This window comes from Ictalurus furcatus, chromosome 12 (genome assembly GCF_023375685.1).
Source record: "Ictalurus furcatus strain D&B chromosome 12, Billie_1.0, whole genome shotgun sequence".
Lineage (NCBI taxonomy): Eukaryota > Metazoa > Chordata > Actinopteri > Siluriformes > Ictaluridae > Ictalurus > Ictalurus furcatus.
The window spans coordinates 13,364,493-13,387,295 of record NC_071266.1 but is presented as its reverse complement, the minus strand read 5'-3'; the positions used below and the strand labels follow the sequence as shown (position 1 = coordinate 13,387,295).

The window sequence follows — 22,803 nt, the reverse complement described above, 5'->3', positions numbered from 1 at the left end:
ACAAATTCCTCACTACTAATACCCCCAAACTAATTCCTCACCACAAATACCCCACCACTAAGACCCCCAAAATAATTCCTCACCACTAATTCCATTGAACTAATACCCCACTATTAATTCCTCACCACTAATACCCCAATCTAATACTCCACCTATAATACTCCCAATCCTATACCCCAATCTAATACAACACCACTAATACCCCCAGTCTAATGCCTCAATCTATTACCCCAAACTAATACACCACCAGTAATACCACCATTCTAATAATCCACTACTAATATCCCGAATCTAATACCCCACCCCTAATTCCCCTATTGTAATACCCCACAATTCTAATACCCCATACTAATAGCCCCATTCCAATAACCTACTACTAATATCCCACAATTCTTATTCCCCCATTCAAATATCCTAGCCCCAAACACCTCACCATTCTAATACGCCACCATAACACCATTTTAATCCCCCACATACTAATACCCCTGTTCTAATGCCCCACCATTCTAATGCACCAATACTAATACCCCACCATTCTAATTACCCTCATTTGAATACCCCACCATACCACCCCCATAATAAATGTGGTTAATAACACACATACATTTAGACATGCAGTTGTAATGTGGTGTTTATTACAGTCTGCATTTTTTACTTCAGTCTCTCCCAAAATGGCCAACACTGCAGTGATGTACAGAGGAATCCCATACAGAGTGAGGGAGATTCCCTCCAACACACACTGCACACACTCACAGCCTTTTTGGGTGCGCACACACACACACACACACCACATTCCCAGTGCTCCAATGGAACTTCCTATAAAAGGACAACCTCCTCTTTTGCACCATAAATCACCACTGAGTTGCCTGATGATGTTTCCATCAGAGCAAATGTACTCGGAAAACACACAGACAGACAGACAGATAGACGCACACACACACAGAGGAAAAACCTGCAGCTCAGACTCTGCACTACATCAAGATCCTACTAGATATCTGCAGAAACAAGAGAGGCAGAAAAACTGGGAGATAGAGTGATATAAAAGAAGACAAGAGGAGAGAGAGAGAGAGAGAGAGAGAGAGAGAGAGAGAGAGAGGGAGAGAAAGAGAGATGTACAGTTCCATATAAGGTCAGTGGAGTCTGGAATCTGCAGTGTAGTGTGTGTGTTTAAAGTGTTTAAAGTAAAGCTCAGTGTGACTAAATATGGGCCAACAAGATTTGAGCCTATTTACTAACCTGTAAACAATGCCACTCCCCCCCCACCCCCACACACACCCACCCACACACACACACACACACACACACAAATAGCTGCTGCCAACATACAGAATCTCACCCCAATTAGGGACGTGTCAATTTGTGTTTACTTGAGTAAAAAACATCATCTGTTTCTGAATATGGGCCATTTTTCATTTAATTTCAGTTACTGAGCTGTCTAACTGACATTCTAATAATACTGTGTGCAGTGAGGTGTGAGTGATTAATAATTATTCAAAATGTATGATTTACTGCTACTGATAATAATAATAATAATAATTATAATGACGTGTGAGTGAATGTGTGTAGGAACTGTATAAATTGTGTGTAGGCATATGTATAAATTCCCTCTGAAGTAAATTAATTTAATTTAAAAAGTCGAGTGCTGTGACGCTGAAACACCCTCAGAGTTAGTAGTGCCAGTAGTGCCACCCTGTGGTCAGACAGAGAACTGCAGCTCCACCACACCATACACCACAGTAAGTCCGCTCCTAATTTGAGCTAAACTCTGTTAGGTCTCATCACTCTGTTAGGTCACATCACACACACACACACACACACACACACACACACACACACACACAGAGTAAAAAAGATTATAAAAAAGATTTTATTTTTAGAAAAGGACAGAAAGGTAAACACATTTAAACACTGAGAGTCACACACTCATGGAGGTTTTGGTTCACTTCAGAATGTAAACAATAATAATTTAATGGTGTTGTGACTTCCTGTTGTCATGCAACTTCCTGTTGTCATACGATTTCCTGTTGTCATGCGACTTCCTGTTGTCATGCGACTTCCTCGGCTCTGGAGATCAATTTTTAATTATTAGACATAATGAAACAGAAGTATTGCTAGTGTGTGTTTGGATGAGTCTCTCAGTGAATCGTGTGTGTATTTGTGCAGAAGGTTTACCTGTCTGTCTTTCTTTCATGCTCCATCTTCATTCAGGAAGTGAGAGATGACTCCATACAGCAGAGGTCTATCTCACAGACACACATATCAAATTAACCTCATTGTGTGTGTGTGTGTGTGTGTGTGTGTGTGTGTGTGTGTGTAGTAATACACACTCACAGTGTCCTGGTGCTCGGCTCTTCTACAATGTTCAGTTCACTGGCGATAAATGTCCGGTCCAGAGGAATATCCTGCTGTCCTGACTCTATACACACACACACACAACACAACACTTTACACACAAATTATCACTGTGGTAATAACACGTGTTGATAATAGTGTTCTGTGTTATCTTGAAGACTTTTCTTCCTTATACATAAGACAGAGAGCTGTGATTGGCTAGTGTCACACAGGAGAGAGAGTAAGCCCCTCCCACCCACAGAGCAGTTACCTTCACTCGAACTCACAGTCAGGGACGGCTGTGACATCATCAGGGTACAAACTCACGATCAACATATCACTGCTACCTGTCTCACTGCTGGCCTGTGTTAATCAGACCAGTCTCACTGCTGCCCTGTGTTAATCATACCTGTCTCACTGCTGGCCTGTCTCACTGCTGCCCTGTCTTAATCATACCTGTTTCACTGCTGCCCTGTCTCATTGCTACGTGTCTCACTGCTGCCCTGTCTCACTGCTGCCCTGTCTTAATCATACCTGTCTCACTGGTGCCATCTTAATCATACCTCTCTCACTGCTACCTGTCTCAATCATACCTGTCTCTATGTTACACTGTCTCACTACTGCCCTGTCTTAATCATATCCGTCTTTCTACTGCACTGTCTCACTGCTGCCCTGTCTTAATCATACCTGTCTCACTGCTGCCGTCTTAACCATACCTGTTTCACTGCTGCCATCTCAATGCTGCACTGTCTCACTGCTGCCCTGTCTTAATCATATCTGTCTCACTGCTACCCGTCTCACTGCTGCCCTGTCTCAATCATACCTGTCTCTATGTTACACTGTCTCACTACTGCCCTGTCTTAATCATATCCGTCTTTCTACTGCACTGTCTCACTGCTGCCCTGTCTTAATCATACCTGTCTCTCTGCTGCCGTCTTAACCATACCTGTTTCACTGCTGCCATCTCAATGCTGCACTGTCTCACTGCTGCCCTGTCTTAATCATATCTGTCTCACTGCTACCCGTCTCACTGCTGCCCTGTCTCAATCATATCTGTCTCACTCTAGCCCTGCCTTAATGATATGTGTGTGTGTACCTGCGATGAGTACAGACTCAGTGTGGTGATACTCGTGGAACTTGAGGTACTCGCGGATCAGCTCATTAATCAGCAGCGTCTCTTTGCTGGGTGAGGGGCGTGGCTCACTCGGATCATCTAACGCCCTGAACACCTCCGCCCTTATCCTCGCTCTGAGCTGTGTGAGCACGCCGCGTGCCTCCAACGTCTCCTTCAGGGCTTTGACACACACACACACACACACACACACACACACAGAGTGTAATTTATATTTAAAAATATATATTTTCCCTACAAGGTACATCTTCTCTTCTCTTGATATTAGTGATATGCAATAGTAAGTCTCACACACACACACACACACACACACACACACAGAGTGAGGTGATGAGACACAGAGCTCTGTACTGCCCCCTGCTGGATAATACATGGTCCTACATGAATTTTATATTCGGTGTGTTTTGTGTTTAATATTTGTATGTTTCAGAGATTATTCAGATGTTTGAATGTTTAATTACTCTGGTAAATTGTTTTAGGTGTTTGGCACGTGCTTAATTTTCAGCAGAATATTATAATCTAGTCTCCGTAACAATAAGAAGTCGTTATAATAAACACAAATACACCGACTGTTTTCAGTAAATAATCCGTGATGTTATAAAATATATTTGTAAATGTGTAATATAGCAGCAGTGATGTGACAGTTTTAGATGTCTGGTGCAACTTTTATTGAACTGTTGGTTAAAGCTGAAGCTTTTTATTAATGCGCCGTAGTGACATAGTAACAGTTAGCTTAGTTTAGTTTAGCGCAGACATAACAGTGACAGTTAGCTTAGCTTAGCGCAGTTTAGCTTAGCGTAGTCACCTCTCTCAGGCTAACGGCTGCTAACAGATGAGGTGATTTATCCTGTTTCCAAAACATTGGCAGTCGGAGTTAGCCACATTAGCAGTGACGGCTTCAGGTTAAAAGTATGATTTTGATAAATCTGTTAGCGCAGGTGTTTTATTCAGTAAATAATTAATGAGTGATTAAACTGCAAGCTGAAGTTACTGAAGTGATGATAACAGAAGTGTGAAGTTTAAACTCACCGCTCTTCAGGTCTGTGATGGACGCCATTATGGTGTTTACTCAGGTTGCCAGATTGCCTCTAATTCACTATTATTTACTGTTGCCCCAAGAGTGGATTAGATTTTCTGGCCTATAAATGTTACTATAGTCAATTATGGATAAGCACATCTGATTTTACTTTAATCAGCGACTGATACAACAGCTGGAACATCTGGAGCTGTGGTAGTTGTTCTACCTTCCAGCTGCAGGGTCCTGGGTGTGATCCTTATCTTGGGGGCCTGTGTGGCGTTCCAGATTATTTTACCCCAAATTCCCCTTGAGAACCAATAAGGACTGTCTGTCTGTGGTACTGCATGAGCTCAGAAAATACATTGTTATTGCAAGATCACCTGAAAATAAGTAAATAAATTTTGTTATTTTGAGATCATAAGAGAAATATAATCATGGGATAACAGTACAGAAATATAAATAACTTATGGCCTTTCTGGACTTCTGTATGTTTCAGTAAAATTGAGAATAAAACCTGGATTTAAAACCCACACAGAGCTGTGGAGCTTCCTAATGTTCTTTGATATTTCTTATAAAGCATCTTCTATTTAAAATTAATAATTATTTTATTTGACTTTATTTCATTTAAATGATACAATTAATTGCTTAACTGGCTATGTTAAATATGTAACCATACATCCTATCACTGTTCTGACTAACTCTGAATCTAAAGCTTATGGAGAACTGGTGTAAGGGCTGAATAAAACGCATATCAAGCAAAATAAACATTTATATTTATTATAATATGTATATTATTGGTCAGTAAAAGAGTCTTTGGTAAGTGTTCAATCTGGCAACCATAACTCTCTCTCTGGTAAACAAAAATAAATAAATGTAATTAATAACGGTCTATTGATATTGTTAATATAAATAATTTAAAAGATCACTAACAAAACAAATAATATCTGAATACCTGAGGCCAGCGTCGTTGATAAAGAGTTACGACACGCTTTGATCTCGCCGCGATGCAGTCACGTGGTTCATGTAGCTCTCAGTAGCACTAAACAAATCCGCTTTGTCAACCTGTTTCAATGGGTTTAATCGGGACAGACAGCAGCAGCGACTATCTTTGCAGCAATTTTAAAGTAAATACATTTACAGTATGTATGCATTAATATTTTCTCTTGCTTCTATGGTCATAATTGCTGACATCCTAATGTTATCTTATGTTAAGATATTTACATAAGCATGCACAACAACTGAATATCAAAGAGTGCAAGTAACTGCTCAATTTAACCCAAGAAAGAAGTTTGGTCAATAGTGCAAAATAAACAAGGGAAACAATGGCATTCAGCAAAACATTTTATTATATAATATATCCAGGGTTGATAAGTTTTTCCTTGAACGGGCAGTCTTCATAGAAACTTTTTCTACCTCCTACAGGGAGAAAGATGACAGAAAGCAGGCCACTTTTATGCAATTTCTGGAACATCATTAGGGTGAAATTAATTACTGAGTGAGTAAAATTGATCAATAAAACAACAGCACATATAAAAAAAAAAAATACTGTATCTCTTATTATTTTTATTTATTTCCCTGTGTTCAATGTTGAGGGTGGGGTAGGGGAGTGTTTATAAAGGTTATTGTATGTATGACTATGTTGCCAAAAACCAATAAATATAATGTTATAAATAACAAATAAATAAATAACTTTTATAGATCAGGGTCTTACAATGGTTGGCTGTGCAGCATTTGGATGCAAAAAATTAAATAAAAATGGGGGGGGGAGGAAAGTATTAATGAGTCCCTGTAATTTTAATGTCCTTTATAAACAGCAGAATACCTGCTTATAATAACAGACCTGAAGTGTGTGGCTATGTTGTATTGTTTGCCTGTATTAAATAAATAAAAGAAAGAAATAATAATAAGAAAATCCTATCTGTTCAACAGCTGGAATTTGAGATTTACTGCATAAATGATTATTGGGATATCTCTTGCTTTACACATCTCTATCTCCTCCTAAAAGAGAGAAAAAAGATGTTATCTTTAGATAATGTAAAATTAAATGTCATCCAAATACTTAAGTGATGTTGGTCCAATAAGCACACTGTAATGTTCTCTTGAGGTTGCACGCATCATAATCTTTATTTACACATATAAATGTTTCACCAGTCTAATCAAAGTTGGGCTGCAATTCCAACTGCCAGTTTATTAGGTACACCGAGCTAAAACTAATACAGTCTAACTTTAACAACAAATCTAATCACTGAATATATACTTTGTCTGTTAACAAACGCCAATAAGTGAAATTAATTTGAGGTAAATGTAGGCCAACTGAGATCTGGTTATGGTAGCTAGTGAAGTGTTGCTCATGCTAGCTAACTGCAAGTAGAATCTAACTATTATCCAATGATAAACATTAACTAAAGCTAGATACACAAACTGCCATTACTGACTGGATTCATGAGAGGACAGCTAATGCCTTAAAATGTTTGAAAAATATATATAATAAATGCAATAATTCCATCATCTTACCAGCGATTGTGTTTTGGGAAACAGTGAAATGAGTGGGGCTCAGTGACGGAACTATCGGTTGCCCCACAATACGCGTCACTTCCGCGTCCTTTAGAAGTCTATGTCGCAACACTCTTTTTCAACGGCGCTGTCTAGGCGTATTCATGTCCCGGAAGCAGATTACTAACGTCGCGTGGCCACTTCCGGTTCTGTTCGGTAGCTGATGTACAGGCGGATGTTGATGAAGCGCGATGGCCGGAACAGCGTTAAAGAGACTGATGGCGGAATATAAACGTGAGAAACCTTATTCTGTTTTCATTAAAGATGGACCGCTGCTCTGTACAGAGCGGCTAACTGGCTAGGCTAGGCTAGGCAAATCTAATCTAATCCCTATCCCTCAATTTGTGTGTGTGTTGTGTATTTGTGTGTGTGTGTGTGTTGTGTATGTATGTATGTATGTATGTATGTATGTATGTATGTGTATGTGTGTATGTGTGTGTGAGTGAGTGAGTGAGTGAAAGAAAGAAAGAAAGAAAGAAAAGAAAGAAAGAATGATTAAATTCATAAAGCTTGAAGTAGTTAAATGAGTGTAATGTAAATAATGATAAAAGAGATAATGTGCTGCTCTATATGAGGAGATTTCATCAAAGCTGATATTAGTGGCTTATTATTAATGTTAAAGTTAAGGTTTATGAAGCTGAAATGTGACCAAATAGATATGTTTAAGTGACAAGTTCCAACTTTGTCTGTGTGTGTCTGTGTGTGTCATCCTCAGAACTCACTCTGAATCCTCCAGAAGGCATTGTCGCAGGTAAAACACTGCACTTATCTCTGACCCCTGACCATCCCTTCACCCAGCACACCTTACTGACCGGTGAGAACTGGAACCGCTTTAATACTCTGTACGAATCCTTTTGTTTGTGTGTGTGAGACAGGTCCTGTGAATGAAGAGAACTTCTTTGAATGGGAAGCTTTGATAATGTAAGTATACACAAACACTCACACCTTACCGTAACTCACTACTACACACACTTGTTAATGTGTGTGTGTGTGTGTGTATGTGTGTAGGGGACCAGAGGACACATGTTTTGAGGGTGGTGTGTTTCCGGCTCTCCTTAGTTTCCCCTCTGATTATCCACTCAGTCCTCCAAAGATGAAGTTCACCTGTGACATGTTTCACCCCAACAGTGAGTCACCTCTCTGTCTCTCTGTTTCTCTCTGTGTCTGTCTGTCTCTCTCTCTGTCTCTTTCTCTCTCTGTCTCTTTCTCTCTATCTCTGTCTCTCTCTGTCTGTCTCTCTTTCTCTCTCTATCTCTGTCTGTCTATCTCTCTCTATCTCTTTATCTGTTTCTATCTTTATCTCTGTCTGTCCCTCTGTCTCTCTGTCTGTCTGTCTCTCTCTATCTCTGTCTGTCTGTCTGTCTGTCTGTCTGTCTCTGTCTGTGTGTCTCTCTGTCTGTCTCTCTCAATCTCTTTATCTCTGTTTCTCTCTCTATCTCTGTCTGTCTCTCTGTCTGTCTCTCTCTGTCTCTCTCTCTGTCTGTCTCTCTCTATCTCTTTATCTCTGTTTCTCTCTCTGTCTGTCTCTCTGTCTGCCTGTCTCTCTCTGTCTCTCTGTCTGTCTGTCTCTCTCTCACTATCTGTCACTGTCTCTCTCTGTTGTCTGACTCTCTCTGTCTCTCTGTTTGTCTCTCTGTCTGTCTCTCTCTGTCTGTGTCACACACTGAGACAGTAATTACCTCAGAGCTACACTTAGTCGATTGAATCAGTATTGGAACGTGTGTGTGCGCAGTTTACCCAGATGGCCGTGTGTGTATCTCGATCCTTCACGCCCCCGGTGACGACCCGATGGGATACGAGAGCAGTGCGGAGAGGTGGAGTCCTGTACAGAGTGTGGAGAAAATCCTACTGAGTGTCATCAGCATGCTCGCAGGTATTCAGTCACTCACACGCACGTGCACACACACACAGAGATTATTCACCGCTGTGTCAGTGTGTGTGGGATGTTGGTGTTGAAGTGCCACTGCACTTCCTCTCAGTATATCAATCATTTCATTGACCAGCGCAGATCGACACTTTTTCACCGTGTGTGTTTGTTTCCCACAGAGCCCAACGATGAGAGCGGGGCAAACGTTGATGCCTCTAAGATGTGGAGAGAGGACAGAGAGCAGTTCAACGCACTTGCTAAGAAGATAGTCCGCAAATCACTCGGGCTCTAATACACACACTTACACGCGCACACGCGCACACACACACACACACACACACACACACACACAGAGCACTTTATCTAAGCTTCTCTCCTCCTTCATTGAACTGATGGACAGATGTGAAAGAGCTCCTCATCCCTCAGGAGTTCTTCAGCTCTGGTCCTCATCTGTGATGAAGATGGAGTGATGGAGGGACGAGGAAACATGAGCATGGAGGGACAGAAAGATGATGACAGAGGGATGCAGTGTTTCTGTCTTTAGATGTACATTTGTTTTTCTCAGTGTGCGACATACATGTTTAGTTTAATGCTGCCTTATTAAGATGCCTCTGAGGGATTGTGGGTAATGCGAGAGGATGGGGGATTGTGGGTAATGAGAGAGGCTGAGGGATTGAGGTTAATGACAGTGTTTTGCTGTAAAATATTACAGTTCAATCAGCAGTTTGTCTGGATTTTAAGTTTTTGTTGATTTGTTCCTCTGCGGTGATGATATGCACAAATAAAACCACCTGGACCATCTTGTGTCAGTGTGTGTGTGTCAGTGTGTGTGTCAGTGTGTGTGTGTCACAACTAACACCACAACTAACAGCATCACCCAGGGCAAAGGTGTGTGTGTGTTTTGAGGTGGAGAACAAGTGAATAGGCTGGCGCGCGTGCGCGTGTGTGCTTATATATTTGTTTCCCAGTAGAGAGCGCTAATATCTCACATTTCAACCGGAAAACCCGGAAGTATAGCATAGCGTTTGAACTCCATTTCCCATGGTGCACTGCAGCGTTGTTTCTCTGAGAGAAGAACATGGCTGCGCGCTGAGCACAGATTCAGCTTCATATTTACATTTTCGCGTTTATTCAGAAACAGACACCGCGGACTGACTCTTTAATTATTACTGCAGTGTTAATGAACAATGATGAGTCAAAAATAAACACTTTACATAGCAGCGTCTTTGTTTTTGAGTTACAGGAAGTGGCAGTGACAAAGTGTTGACTATCATGTTTATTAAAGCGGTGAAGTCGGAGTGTGTTAATGAGATGAGATAGCAGAGTGTTCAGTCCGGTGTTTAAACACATCAGTAATCACCATGTCCATGTTCGGAGATCTGTTCGAAGAGGAAGAAGATATCACAACTAACAGCATCACCCAGGGCAAAGGTACCTGTGTGTGTGTGTGTGTGTGTGTGTGTGTGTGTGTGTGTGTTAGTTAAAAGATCCTAAAAGTTAAAGGTCAGGTGTGTTGATTGAGGAATAAAACACATCTGGGAGGTGTGATGAGATGGAGATACTGTTACCACCTCAAAGCTGATTATTTTCCTTTAAGAGCAGATCACAAGTGTTTTATTCCTCTTACACCACAGCACTTTACCAACTATTACAGTTTTCCCCTCACCAGCTATAAACAGTTGTTCCCTCACCAGCCTCTCTTTATTCTCTCTCTTTAACTTATTAAGACAAAAAAAAATGCAGCTTGTCATTTTATCGAGAAACCCCAAAGAAGCGTAAACTCCTCTGTAATGAAAATGTCAGAAAACTTACAGTTACATCTTTAACTCTGACTGTTAGAAAGAGCTGACACTGGAGACTTCTTCCATAAACGTTACATAAACATCTCCTTACAGATCAGCAATAACATGTTTTTAATCTGTTTATTATCGGTTTAGCGTCCACTGTACACGACCCTGCAAATGAGCTGTTACTATAGAAATGATAATGTAACGTATTAGAACAAGTGCATTAATAACAGCAAACCTGCACTATTGTCAGAGCTGCTGTTCTAGAGAATTAATCAACACCTTCTGACCAATCACAATCCAGAACTCAGCAGCACTGGGGTGCTGTGGATGTTAACGTTTAACAGACAGGTATCCGATGTTGCTGTGTCCTAATTCAGCATAGTGTAGTGTTCATTGTCCTGAGTGTGTGAAACGTTGAGTGAGGTGTGTGTGTGTTTTGTAGGGAAGGTGTGTGAGCCGCCACCTCCTCGAGGGAAACTGAAGCTGTGCGGAATTAGAAATCAGGGATCAACATGTTACCTCAACTCTCTACTGCAGACCCTGTTACACACACCTGAGTTTAGAGGTGAGACACACACACACCTACCTGAGTTCAGAGGTAAGACACACATACACACACCCAAGTTTAACTCACTGTGTGCATCCACAGAGGAGTTGTTCAGTTTGGGACCTGAGGAGCTCGGCAAACTGGAGGATAAAGACAAACCTGATGCTAAGGTGTGTGTGTGTGTGTGTGTGTGTGTGTGTGTGTGTGTGTGTCAAAGGGTGTGTGCACCTTTTCCCACTAAATGTTGAAGAACATCCATTTGAATTTGTGTGTGTGTAGGTGCGTGTTATTCCTCTGGAGTTGCAGAATCTGTTTGCTCGGTTGTTGTTGTTGGATGAACAATCAACGACAACTACAGCGCTGACGGAGAGCTTTGGCTGGACAAACAATGAGGTACACACACACACACACTTTTATTAGCTCATCTCACTTTTAAAAACATGTCTGTCTCTCTGCCTGTCTGTCTGTAGGAGATGGCTCAGCAGGATGTTCAGGAGTTAAACAGGATTTTGTTCAGTGCATTAGAATCATCTCTGGTCGGGACATCTGGCTCCAGTCTGATACGGAGACTTTATCATGGAACCCTGATCAACAACATCACCTGCAACGAGTGTCACAACGTCAGCGAGAGAGAGGTGTGTGTGTGTGTGTGTTTGGTGTGCGGTGTGCTCTACATCAGTAAATTACAAAAATACAAATAATAATATAAAACAGAAATAATCTCACTGTCTGTCTCTCAGGAGGACTTCCTGGACCTGACAGTGTGTGTTCGGGGTGTGTGCAGCCTGGAGGAGGCGCTGTGGAGCATGTTTGTCGAGGAGGAAGTGTTTGATGGAAATAATCTGTATCACTGCAGCAACTGTGACCGACTCGTCCATGCTACCAAGGTCATGATAATACTGACTCAGATACTGACATTACTGTAATGACACAATACTGAGATTACTGTATTGACACAGATACTGAGATTACTGTACTGACACAGATGCTGAGATTACTGTACTGACACAGATGCTGAGATTACGGTACTGACACAGATACTGAGATTACTGTACTGACACAGATACTGAGATTACGGTATTGACACAGATGCTGAGATTACGGTACTGACTCAGATGCTGAGATTACAGTACTGACTCAGATGCTGAGATTACCGTACTGACTCAGATGCTGAGATTACGGTACTGACATAGATACTGAGATTACTGTACTGACTCAGATACTGAGATTACGGCACTGACACAGATACTGAGATTACGGTACTGACACAGATACTGAGATTATTGTACTGACACAAATACTGAGATTACGGCACTGACACAGATACTGAGATTACTGTACTGACTCGGATACTGACATTACTGTAATGACACAATACTGACATTACTGTACTGACACGGATTCTGAGATTGCAGTACTGACACAGATACTGAGATTATTGTACTGACACGGATTCTGAGATTACTGTACAGGCACGGATACTGAGAGGTTATAAAATTTATATAGATACTAAGATTATTGTCTCTGTGTGTGTAGTCTGCTAAACTGAGGAAGCTCCCTACATTTCTCACCGTGTCCCTGCTACGCTTCAGCTTTGATTTTGAGAAGTGTGAGAGGTTTAAGGAGACGAGAAGGTACAGCTTCCCGCTCAGCATCAACCTGCGGCCGTTCTGTGAACAGGTACAATTTGGCATCAGAACTGTTCTGTCTGGAGTTTTAGTTACATTTTTCATTAATTCTTTTGTGTGTGTGTGAGATACAGTCAGACCAGCCAGATTCTGAGCTGACCTATGAGCTCTTCTCCATCATCATACACAAAGGTGGATGTTATGGAGGACATTACCATGCCTACATCAAAGACATTGACCATCTTGGCCACTGGGAGCTGCCTGTGAGTTTGTGTGTGTTGTTTCTGTAGAACTGTAGAATCAGTTTGCTCAGTGTTTGTTGTTTAATTATTAAACCTGTATGTGTAATTGTGTGTGTGTGTGTGTTTGGCGGGGTGCAGGAGGATGATATTAAACAGAAGAAGCAGAAAGTCCAGGTGAAGCCCCCCAGCGTGAGCGTGTGTAATGCTGCTGTAGAGAAGGACGACCCGCTGTCTGTACTAACGGCTGTACTGGCGCAGGTACACACACACACACACACACTATTCAGTTCAGTTCAGTTTTATTTGTATAGCATTTTAACAATGAACATTGTCACAAAGGAGCTTTACAGGAATATAATTCCTCACACACAATCTCTCTCTGTCTGTCTCTCTCTCTCTCTCTCTCTCTCTCTCTCTCTCGCTCTCTCTCACACTCAGGAGTCTGGCAGTGTGTTGTTGGATCAGCTTGGTCAGAAGTTGATGGAGAAAATTGGCTGTTCCTGGAATAAGAAATACAGGAAGCAGTATGGACCAATCAGGAAGGTCTGACACACTGTTAATTAGCAATAATACTAATGTCCAAGTGGTTATTCTACTTCTAAGGTATACATGATGGTGTGTGTGTGTGTTCAGTTTCTGCAGTCTAACCCTGACGTGTTTGTGTTGCTGCTGAACGGCTCCCGTGTGGCTCTCAGAAACCCAGCAGAAACACCTGAGCAGGGGGCGGGGCCAAAATCAGTAGCAGAGAGTGCCCAGGATGGGTCGGAGGCGGGATCAGACTTGGGTTTGGAGGCGGAGCCTGTGAGCGGCCACTGGTTTGACCTGAACGACTCAACGGTGACGGTGATCAGAGAGAGTGACATCATCAAACAGTACGAGGGGAAAGAGAGCGCGTACATGCTGTTCTACAGGAAACATACACTGCAGAGACCATGCCATGGTGTGTGTGTGTGTGTGTTCTTGGAAAATAGTTTTACTAACCTGTATTCAGAATTATTTTGTCTGATTTTCTGATTTTGTGCGTGTGTGTGTGTGTTCTTGGAAAGCAGTATTACTAACCTATATTCAGAAGTATTTTGTCCGATTGTGTGTGTGTGTGTTATACAGCAGTGGGTAATCCAGTTTATGGAGTTCCTGCTCACCTGCTGCAGATGGTGGAGGAAGAAAACGCCAAGCTTCAACAGAGGAGGTACACTCACCGAATCATCTGAGTGTCAGGTTCTAGAGTCTTACCAAGGTTAAGGGAGGTTCCTAGAATCTTTCTGAGGGTCAGGTTCTAGAAGCCTACCTTGTGTCTGTGTCCTAAAGTCATGCAGACGGTTGCATCCTAGATTTTGCTAATTACTGCTCAAATTTATTGTTGTTGTTGTTAATAATGTTGTTGTTTAGGACAGAGTTTGAAGTCAGCAGTAACAGTATTGATGTCCGGCTCCACTTTGCTTCTCATTACCGCGTTGAGAGCGGAGCACTGAAGCTCATCGACACACACACAGACGCACACACCCTCACCCTGAGCTTTGACCGCAGGAGGAGTGTGGGAGACCTGAGACTGGCTGTCTACCAGGTGACATCATCAGAGTGGAACACATTCCCTGATCTCTTGTTCATGTTCTCTCCTCCACTTTTCCTAGTTCACTCCACCTCAGCTACTTTCAGCCAAGTGGATTCAGTCAAGGAGAAGTGAAGGAGAAGGAGTGACACAAACTGTTTGGAAAGTAGAGGTTGTCATTGGGTGTTATGATTTGTGTGTGTGTGTTTATTCAGATGCAGGATACATGGGAGGGGGACATGGCACTGACCATTGCTAAGAACCTGCCCGCAGGACTACACCTGTACAACACACTGACAGGTAACATACACGCTACATTCTAGCCAATATTAATTCTTCATGTGATAATTGCCTAATATTATACGTTAAGTTTATTAGTACACGGGGTGTGTGTGTTTGTGTGTGCAGACGATCATCAGTCTTTGTACAGCGCTGGAGTGTATAACGGCTCCGATCTCTTTGTTTGGAACGGGACAGAGGTAACACGCAGCACAACAGTAATGTACGCACTGCTAAGACACAAAATACAACCTTGAGCGTGTTTGTGTGTGTGTGTGTTAGGTGAATGGTGTGCGTGTGCAGACCGGAGCCGAGTGTGAACCATTGCTATTGAACATCCTGAGGCCAGGTGGGGCGGAGCTGGACTCAGTGGGCATGGCTGATGTTGAGTCAGTGGGCGAAGCCTCAGTAGCAGATGCCTCTGGTCTTGTTCAAGTGATGCGGGGATTTTCAGGTGGAGTCACACTGGGCGGTGTGCGGGAGGCTCTCAGCCTGCAGGAGGCTCTGGTGTGTCAGCTGACAAAAGGGGTGGGGCCAGGTGGAGAAGGAGGTGGGGCCAGCAGGTGGAAGGTGTGTTCACCTGAGGCCATGAGGAGGACACTAAAAGAACTGACACTCCGGGATGGAGACACACTGCTGTTGCTGCCACACACACACCTGAACAACAGGTCAGTGTGCCGAGCCAATCTGATTCTGAATCTCTCATACTCCGAATCTGACTCTAAATATATCTGAGTCCTTGTTTGAATCTGTTTATTTATTTATTTTGACCGTAGTATATTCAGCGTTAGTGAAGATGTGGTTACTGTGATGACGCCGTCAGACTGTCGCTGGCTGCAGGTGGAGTTTCACACACACACAACGCAGGAGGAAGAGGAGGAGGAGAAAGTGATGAAGATTCCTGCCGCAGGAAGCACTGTAAGTAAACACACACACACAGACTTAAACACACTCTCACGTTCACTGTGTGTGTGTGTGTGTGTGTGTGTGTGTGTAGTTGCTGAGTGAGGTGAAACAGAGAGCGCTGGAAGAGATGCAGCTGCAGGAGCACTTCACAGGTAACCACACTAAACCCCTAATCTCTAATCTCTATCTGTATCCACTCTAATCGATAATAAATCAGCTAATATAAAAAGGCACTTCTCTCTCTCGCTCTCTCTCAGGTGGTGTGTGTTGTTTGAGACAGAGGGACAGAACAGGGAAACTTTTACCTCCAGGTATAACGATTACCATACTGTTAACCAATGACATGCCACCCTGCTGCTACATCACTGTGTGTGTGTGTGTGTTTCACAGTCCGTGAAGACCTCAGTGTGTGTGATGCCGGTATCAAGTTGATGACATCACTGTGTCTGTGTCCTGGGCACGCCCCAAATTCCTCACAGGTAAATAAATAAATAAATAAATATCTAAAATGTTTCATCAACTCCCTCTTTTTTAGTCTCTAAAGTGCATTACTCTGCAGTGATGTCGACTAAAGTCACTTATGATGTCACTTATTAACAAACATCATATAAAGGGTAGTATTAAAGTCAGTAATGAGATACAGCCGTGAGTGTGCGCTGTTATTTTGTCCTGCAGCTCTTCCTGTTCTTCAGTGTGACGCCACCTACAGGCCCAGAGCTGGAGATCATCGTAGAGGAGACACTCACTGTGAAGGAGGTGTGTGTGTGTGTGTGTGTGTGTGTGTGTGTGTGTGTGTGTGTGTGTTTAACTTTAATCCTGCCTCTATGTGTGTTTCAGTGTTTGATGGCGATGCTGCAGGAGGCTGGACTCGACGGTAAAAACTCACTCATTCTCTTTGGCATAAATTTCACATTAACTAATAAAGCTGAGTGTTTAGGAGTTAAAGTGTATGATTGTGTGTGTGTGTGTGTGTGTGTGTGTGTGTGTGTGCGCAGGAACGTGCTGGCACTTGAGGAGGATGGATTGGTGTGAGGAAGTTGGGGAGCCCCTGATGGATGAGGTACAGTACCACACACACACAATGTTACTGTGGACCACTAAAAATTTGCTGCTAACACTAAACAAGCTCTGTGTGTGTTAGAATGCCTCTCTGTTGGAGATGGGAGTGGTTAATGGAGACACACTGGTGATCACTGAGGGACAACTTCCTCCAAAGGTAGGTCACATGACCACACATTTCATATCACATAACCACACATGCACTTTATCATAGATAGAAGTAACGAAAAACGACTGCACACACACATATACTGTGTATACACTCACTGTCCACTTTATTAGGAACACCTGTACACCTGCACCAGTTATCTAATCAGCCAATCATGTGGCAGCAGCACAATGCATAAAATCATGCAGATATAGGTCAAGAGCTTCAGTTAATGTTCACATCAAACATCAGAATGAAGAAAAACTGTGATCTCTATGATTTTAACCATAGCATGGTTAAAATGGGCTGGTTTGAGTATTTCAGAAACTGCTGAAATCTGGTACCAATGACCGTGCCACAGAGATCACATTTGTTCTTCATTCTGATGTTTGATGTGAATGATTTTATACACTCTGCTGCTGACACATGATTTGATACCTGCATGAATGTTTTGTACAGGTGTTCCTAATAAAGTGGACGGTGAGTGTGTATGTATGTATGTATGTATGTATACTGTACACAGTTTACAACTCTGTGTGTGTTTTCAGGGATTTCTGAAATTGGCAGTGAGCTGGTTTATGGATATGAGTGATGAGTGTGAGAGAAATCACACAACAGAATCACGCACTACAGGTTGCACACACACACACACATATATACACCCACACACAGGAAAGCTTGGAGAGCCATATAATACATTACTTGTTTGTTGTTGTTTTTGTCTGTGTGTGTGTGTGTGTGTGTGTTACAGGCCTGCAGTCTGTTGGTTGTGTTGAAATCTCAGAAGAGGCCACACTACATGAGCTCAGGTGTCAGGTATCTTAGACATTACACACTACACTCCTACACACTACACGGTACACTCCTACACTACATTCCGACATACTACAATCCTACACACTACACTTCTACACATTACACTTCTACACACTACACTCCTATACACTACACTCCTACACACTACACTCCTACACACTACACTCCTATACACTACACTTCTACACATTACACTCCTAAACACTCCACACTACACTCCTACACATTACACACACAGTGCCCACCTACAAAGTCAAGAACAGACAGCGCCCACCTTAAAGCACATATCACTCCCCCCACTGCACCACGCTCCCTCTGATCCTCTAGCACTGCTCACCTGGACCCGCCATCGGGGTAGAAGGAAAACCTGCATCATGGCTCTTCTCTGTCCTGCACCCAGGTGGTGAATGAACATCCCCTGGCTTGAAAACATCTGAGTCACTGACTATCTTCACAGAAAGATTAAAGACCTACTTCTTCAACAAGCACTTAAATTAGCACTTTCTTATTTAATAAAAAAAAGTCAGTGTCCTGTGTACTCACCTCTCTAACAGGGTGTTTAGACTGATAGTGCTCTTACTCTGTGACCAGTATGAGGACATATGTTATGATAGAGCACTTCTGTACATCTCTCTGGATAAAAGGCAGCTGCCAAATGCCATGGATGCAAACGCCAACATTTTTCTAACCTTTAGTTACAAACTGCTTCACACCTCATACACCACTGAAAGCAAGACAGATAAAACCATAACGGTGCACACAAAATAATCCCTAATATATCACAATCCATTATAATGAAGACTGTGTTTGTGTGTAGGTGCTGACTCTACCTGCACTGGTGCAGGTGTGTGTTCCATCTCTTGAATGTCTACGTGTTTGGTTGGTGGAGGGAAAAAAACTCATTAGAATTCTCAGAGGAAACCAACTCACACTCAGGTACACACACATATACACATACACGTATACACTCAAATACAAATATGCATATACAAACACACATTTGCACACACATAAACACATACATATACACACATATACACACACACAGGTACACACACTCTGTCTCTCTGTGTTTCTCAGGAAGTTGAAGTTGTCTGTGGGATCTGAGGTGTGTGTGCAGAAGCTGCAGTGTGAGGAGAATCTTGGGTAAGTCAAAGTGTAACACGCACACGCACACAAACTCATTGTTGTGTGGTTAACGTGTGCGTTTTCACTGTTTAGGGTGAAGGACATCCTGCTGCGTCTGCAGGTGGGTGTGGCCAAGGAGGAGGTGGGCATGTTCGAAGAGAGTGCCTATTTCCCCACACATGAGTATGTGTGGGAGGCGGGGCTAGACTCCTCACCCAGGGGGCTGTACCATGCAGTCTCCACCCACTGCGGAATCTCACCTGAGAACCTGCTGCTCGCTAAACACCTGCCTGAACAACACACCTGGATTACCATCAACTACGAGGTGAGACGGGGGGGAGTGAGACAGCAAGAGTGACACAGAGTGTCACAGTGAGAGTGAGACCGTGAGAGTAAGACAGTAAGAGAGATATTGAGAGTGAGACAGTGACTAGTGAGACGAGTGAGACAAACCGAGAGAGAGCGACAAAGAGTGAGACAGATTGAGTAGAACAGGAATATAATGTATATATTTGTGTGTGTGTGTGTGTGTGTGTGTGTGTGTGTTCAGATTCAGTCAATGTCCAAAAAGAAGAAGAAACAGAATAAGAGTAACAGTAAAGGAGTGAACCTGCAGGGGGCGCCATACTGCCTGAGAGACGGAGACACTATAGCCGTGAAGGTACACACACGGAAACACTAACATACATATACACTCACACACAGAAACACTAACACACATACACTCACACATACCCAAACACACATACACATAGTAACACACACGCCATGGGCGTAACCACGCATTCTTTGGGGGGGGCCGTGCCCCCCCAAAGTTGAGGAAATACCAATCTGTCCCCCCAATATACAGTAGAAAATATTTTCTATATGTCCCCCATTAATGAACCCTGCCAATGGATCTGTCTTTTCTTCATCTATTCTATTTATTTATGTCTATTCCTTTTTAATATATTTCCATATGTTAAGGAAAACACGTATGTGCCCCCCTCCAGTTGTACACTTGGTTGTGCCCATACTCAATGCAAGTTCGTTGATATATTTTAGCAGCTAAGTCTGTAAGAAATGGAGACAGCAGCCAAGTGTAGAAAAGTGCAGCAGAACATACAAGCTTTTTTTCAGACAGTAAGTAACTAGATACCTAAATAGTAGGTAACCTTAGCTTAGTATAGAAGGCATTATACCATGGCTTGGTTTGTTCTTAAGAACATCAATTAACTTTTGATATTTGCACACCCACGAAGTAAGCTAGGCTAACGTCAGTTCCAGTTTTTGACCATTAACGTTACATTCACTTGCATATCCTCCCGCCGAGTTCGTTGTGAACACTCACGTTGTGACAGACTGTTATAAATGCAAGTGAAAGTGAGAAAAGTTGCACAGCATTTCGTTCCTTTACACTACATTTGGGCTAAGGACAAGTGATTTTACAAATATAAGGCTCAGCATAATGCTGAGATGTGCTAGCTTGGCAACGAGAGATATGGAACTAACGTCTGAGTTGTGGCCATATTGAGCTATCCATTCAGAACTAGTTATGGCAGTTTGTCTTTAGATTTAAGAAAAGAAAACTCCAGTACCCTTTACATAGCTAACGTTTCAGGTTACCACTATATATTGTTGTATACTTTGTACACTTATTACATAGCAAGGTAAACAGCATGATGACATTAACATAATAAATGGCACCAGTTACACAAACAGAATATTCAGTTTATCAAATTAAAATGATCATCTAAGTCAGTCATTGCTCTTCTGAGAAAATAATGGTACCTGGTCACAATGCAGGCAGCACAGCATTGCTTGGAAGCATCCGTGGGGAAATTGTATTTACAACATATATAGTGTTGAATTTAGTTTCATAGGTAGCCATCCTTTCTGAGTTTGTTTAAAAGTCGTGATTGCGTGTTTAAATGTTAGCGTGTGTGGTTTGCCTGCACACATCTTAGCTCGCCTCTGCTTGGTATGGTGGGTTTCATGGTAGGCTATGGAGCAGAGAATACATCTGCCCACAGGACGTCCACAGCACCGCACAATTTCCCCATGCTGTGGGAGCTTCTATTACTCAGAAATCATGTGAATTCAAACGGTAACTGTAATCCTAAAACTATGTTCTAAATATGCGAATTTTCAGTATCAAACTCTGGATGTCTGGGGGGCTTGGACCCCCTCAATGTCCATACCATGGTTACGCCCTTGACACATGCACAGTAACACAAACAAAGTAACTTTTATGAACAGTAATGCTTACCACAGTAACACACACACAGAGCAGTGAAGGTATATATACACACATACACACACATTTCAAGTGTAGTGTCATTGATTCAGAACCTTAACTCCTGAGACAACATTAATTTTAGTGTGTGTGTGTGTGTGTAGAATCTGATGATTGACAGTAATCGGGAGTTCGGTACAGTGAAAAATGAAGAACAAATACTCAGAGAGCAAACAGAGCAAAGGTAAGATGTACACACACACACACACACACACACACACACACACACATACAAATATATACCCACTTAAACACACAGTAACACACATACACACACACACACACACACAAATATATACCCACTTAAACACACATACACACACACACACACAGGCATAAAAATACATGTACACATACAAATACATACCCACATACACTTACAAACAGTAATACAAAAACATACAACACTCACTTACACTCATACACAAACACACACACACACAGAAGCAGTAACACGCATACCCCCCTGCTCCATGTATTAATGTGTGTTTCCTCCACTAGAGGACACAGTAGAAGCTCAGAGAAGAAAAAGAACAGGAAGCCAGAAGTGGCCTTGTCAATCAACGTGGGTGTGTTCAGATAGCCCCGCCCCCAAAACCAGACCACACTCACAATCATTGGTGCCATTTGAGATTCTCAGCCAATCAGAGAGCTGCTAAGTAAAGTTGTTTTATTGGGTAGTTGAGAGGTTGAATATATCACCTATTCACACTGTGATGTAACGGTAGGACCGCCACCTGCTGGGGATTATGGGTAAAATTATTGTGTGATTGTTCACTCTGATCCACAATGCATTAACCTTTAATGAGCTTTAACAGTGATGACATCACTGATGATGTCACCAAGGAGGGCACAGCTTAGACTGTTTATGTGGTTGAACTGTATGCAAAGTGTGTGTGTGTGTGTGTGTGTGTGAGAGAGAGAGAGAGAGAGAGAGAGAGAGAGAGAGAGAATGGGAATTATATAATGATTATATTAATGAATTACATTTTTATGTTGAGGAGGCTCAAATTATGATATTTCTGTACAGTTTAAGCTCTCTCTGACCTACACACACTTACTTTCTGTTGATTTTAATTGAACTGCGATGAATCCTATGTTGATGATAAAACGGTTAAGTTGTAATTTTTACTGTTTGATTTTTTTTCACCATTTTAAATTTTTTTTTAGTTTAATTTCAAATTGTTCAAATATAAAAAAAAATTAAATAAAATCTTGTGTCACTGAAAACTCGCCTCAGTCACATGTTTCAGCATTAAAGGGAACATTTCAGGAAAAAGGTCCTAAATGTGGCCTCTGAGCTGAAATACTCTGAAATACTGTTAGCACCCCGAAGCTGATTATTTTCAACAGCACCAAAAAAAGTTTTTTATTCCTCTTACACCATGACAACTTACCAACAATTATGATTTTTTTTAAATTACTTAATGGCACGTAATACTTTTTATCTGTTTATTGTTGCACTTAATATGTGTGAAATTAGTCAGTTCCTGTTGTCACTTACATTATAGCAGCTGTAAACAGTCGTTCCCTCA

General features: G+C 42.1%; 3 protein-coding genes across 5 annotated transcripts; 2 read left to right on the top strand and 1 right to left on the bottom strand.

The window, feature by feature from the left end:
* Nucleotides 1–1,811: 1,811 nt before the first annotated feature.
* cep20 (centrosomal protein 20) lies at nucleotides 1,812–7,114 on the bottom strand. Of its 2 annotated transcripts, XM_053637875.1 has the most exons (6): nucleotides 6,996–7,114; nucleotides 4,493–6,479; nucleotides 3,428–3,625; nucleotides 2,332–2,416; nucleotides 2,173–2,239; nucleotides 1,812–2,064 (listed from the first exon to the last, which is right to left on the bottom strand). In XM_053637875.1, the coding sequence occupies exons 2-5, from the start codon at nucleotides 4,518–4,520 to the stop codon at nucleotides 2,188–2,190; spliced, it is 363 nt and encodes a 120-aa protein (XP_053493850.1). In that variant the 5' UTR covers nucleotides 4,521–6,479; nucleotides 6,996–7,114; the 3' UTR covers nucleotides 1,812–2,064; nucleotides 2,173–2,187. The 2 variants fall into 2 exon arrangements, with proteins under 2 accessions (XP_053493850.1, XP_053493849.1); XM_053637874.1 differs by having other exon boundaries at nucleotides 4,493–7,114.
* A 23-nt stretch (nucleotides 7,115–7,137) lies between these two features.
* On the top strand, nucleotides 7,138–9,705 carry ube2g2 (ubiquitin-conjugating enzyme E2G 2 (UBC7 homolog, yeast)). The gene is made up of 6 exons (XM_053637873.1): nucleotides 7,138–7,268; nucleotides 7,750–7,785; nucleotides 7,910–7,955; nucleotides 8,043–8,161; nucleotides 8,767–8,907; nucleotides 9,081–9,705. The coding sequence occupies exons 1-6, from the start codon at nucleotides 7,226–7,228 to the stop codon at nucleotides 9,191–9,193; spliced, it is 498 nt and encodes a 165-aa protein (XP_053493848.1). The 5' UTR covers nucleotides 7,138–7,225; the 3' UTR covers nucleotides 9,194–9,705.
* A 111-nt stretch (nucleotides 9,706–9,816) lies between these two features.
* usp40 (ubiquitin specific peptidase 40) lies at nucleotides 9,817–22,492 on the top strand. Of its 2 annotated transcripts, XM_053637869.1 has the most exons (32): nucleotides 9,817–10,332; nucleotides 11,134–11,256; nucleotides 11,341–11,408; nucleotides 11,518–11,631; nucleotides 11,709–11,873; nucleotides 11,979–12,125; nucleotides 12,775–12,918; nucleotides 13,001–13,129; nucleotides 13,247–13,366; nucleotides 13,547–13,651; nucleotides 13,742–14,048; nucleotides 14,216–14,297; nucleotides 14,498–14,672; nucleotides 14,873–14,957; nucleotides 15,066–15,136; nucleotides 15,219–15,604; nucleotides 15,713–15,854; nucleotides 15,934–15,994; nucleotides 16,100–16,153; nucleotides 16,233–16,321; nucleotides 16,518–16,598; nucleotides 16,680–16,716; nucleotides 16,838–16,902; nucleotides 16,984–17,058; nucleotides 17,598–17,682; nucleotides 17,801–17,865; nucleotides 18,683–18,801; nucleotides 18,946–19,011; nucleotides 19,087–19,318; nucleotides 19,544–19,654; nucleotides 21,373–21,452; nucleotides 21,770–22,492. In XM_053637869.1, the coding sequence occupies exons 1-32, from the start codon at nucleotides 10,263–10,265 to the stop codon at nucleotides 21,849–21,851; spliced, it is 3,735 nt and encodes a 1,244-aa protein (XP_053493844.1). In that variant the 5' UTR covers nucleotides 9,817–10,262; the 3' UTR covers nucleotides 21,852–22,492. The 2 variants fall into 2 exon arrangements, with proteins under 2 accessions (XP_053493844.1, XP_053493846.1); XM_053637871.1 differs by lacking the exons at nucleotides 18,946–19,011; nucleotides 19,087–19,318; nucleotides 19,544–19,654; nucleotides 21,373–21,452; nucleotides 21,770–22,492 and having other exon boundaries at nucleotides 17,801–17,858; nucleotides 18,683–18,771.
* Nucleotides 22,493–22,803: the final 311 nt, after the last annotated feature.

Bases quoted from the DNA above. Each gene is read 5' to 3' on its own strand.
- cep20 (XM_053637874.1), bottom strand. From the start codon at position 4,520: ATGGCGTCCATCACAGACCTGAAGAGCG. The intron at 3,626-4,492 runs GTGAGTTTAAAC...TGTGTGTCAAAG, and splicing joins CATCACAGACCTGAAGAGCG to CCCTGAAGGAGACGTTGGAG. The intron at 2,417-3,427 runs GTACACACACAC...GTGTGTGTATAG, and splicing joins TGAGTCTGTACTCATCGCAG to AGTCAGGACAGCAGGATATT.
- usp40 (XM_053637869.1), top strand. From the start codon at position 10,263: ATGTCCATGTTCGGAGATCTGTTCGAAGAGGAAGAAGATATCACAACT. The intron at 14,673-14,872 runs GTGACATCATCA...GTGTTTATTCAG, and splicing joins TGAGACTGGCTGTCTACCAG to ATGCAGGATACATGGGAGGG. The intron at 16,903-16,983 runs GTACAGTACCAC...TGTGTGTGTTAG, and splicing joins GGGAGCCCCTGATGGATGAG to AATGCCTCTCTGTTGGAGAT.
- ube2g2 (XM_053637873.1), top strand. From the start codon at position 7,226: ATGGCCGGAACAGCGTTAAAGAGACTGATGGCGGAATATAAAC. The intron at 7,786-7,909 runs GTAAAACACTGC...TGTGTGAGACAG, and splicing joins TCCAGAAGGCATTGTCGCAG to GTCCTGTGAATGAAGAGAAC. The intron at 8,908-9,080 runs GTATTCAGTCAC...TGTTTCCCACAG, and splicing joins TGTCATCAGCATGCTCGCAG to AGCCCAACGATGAGAGCGGG.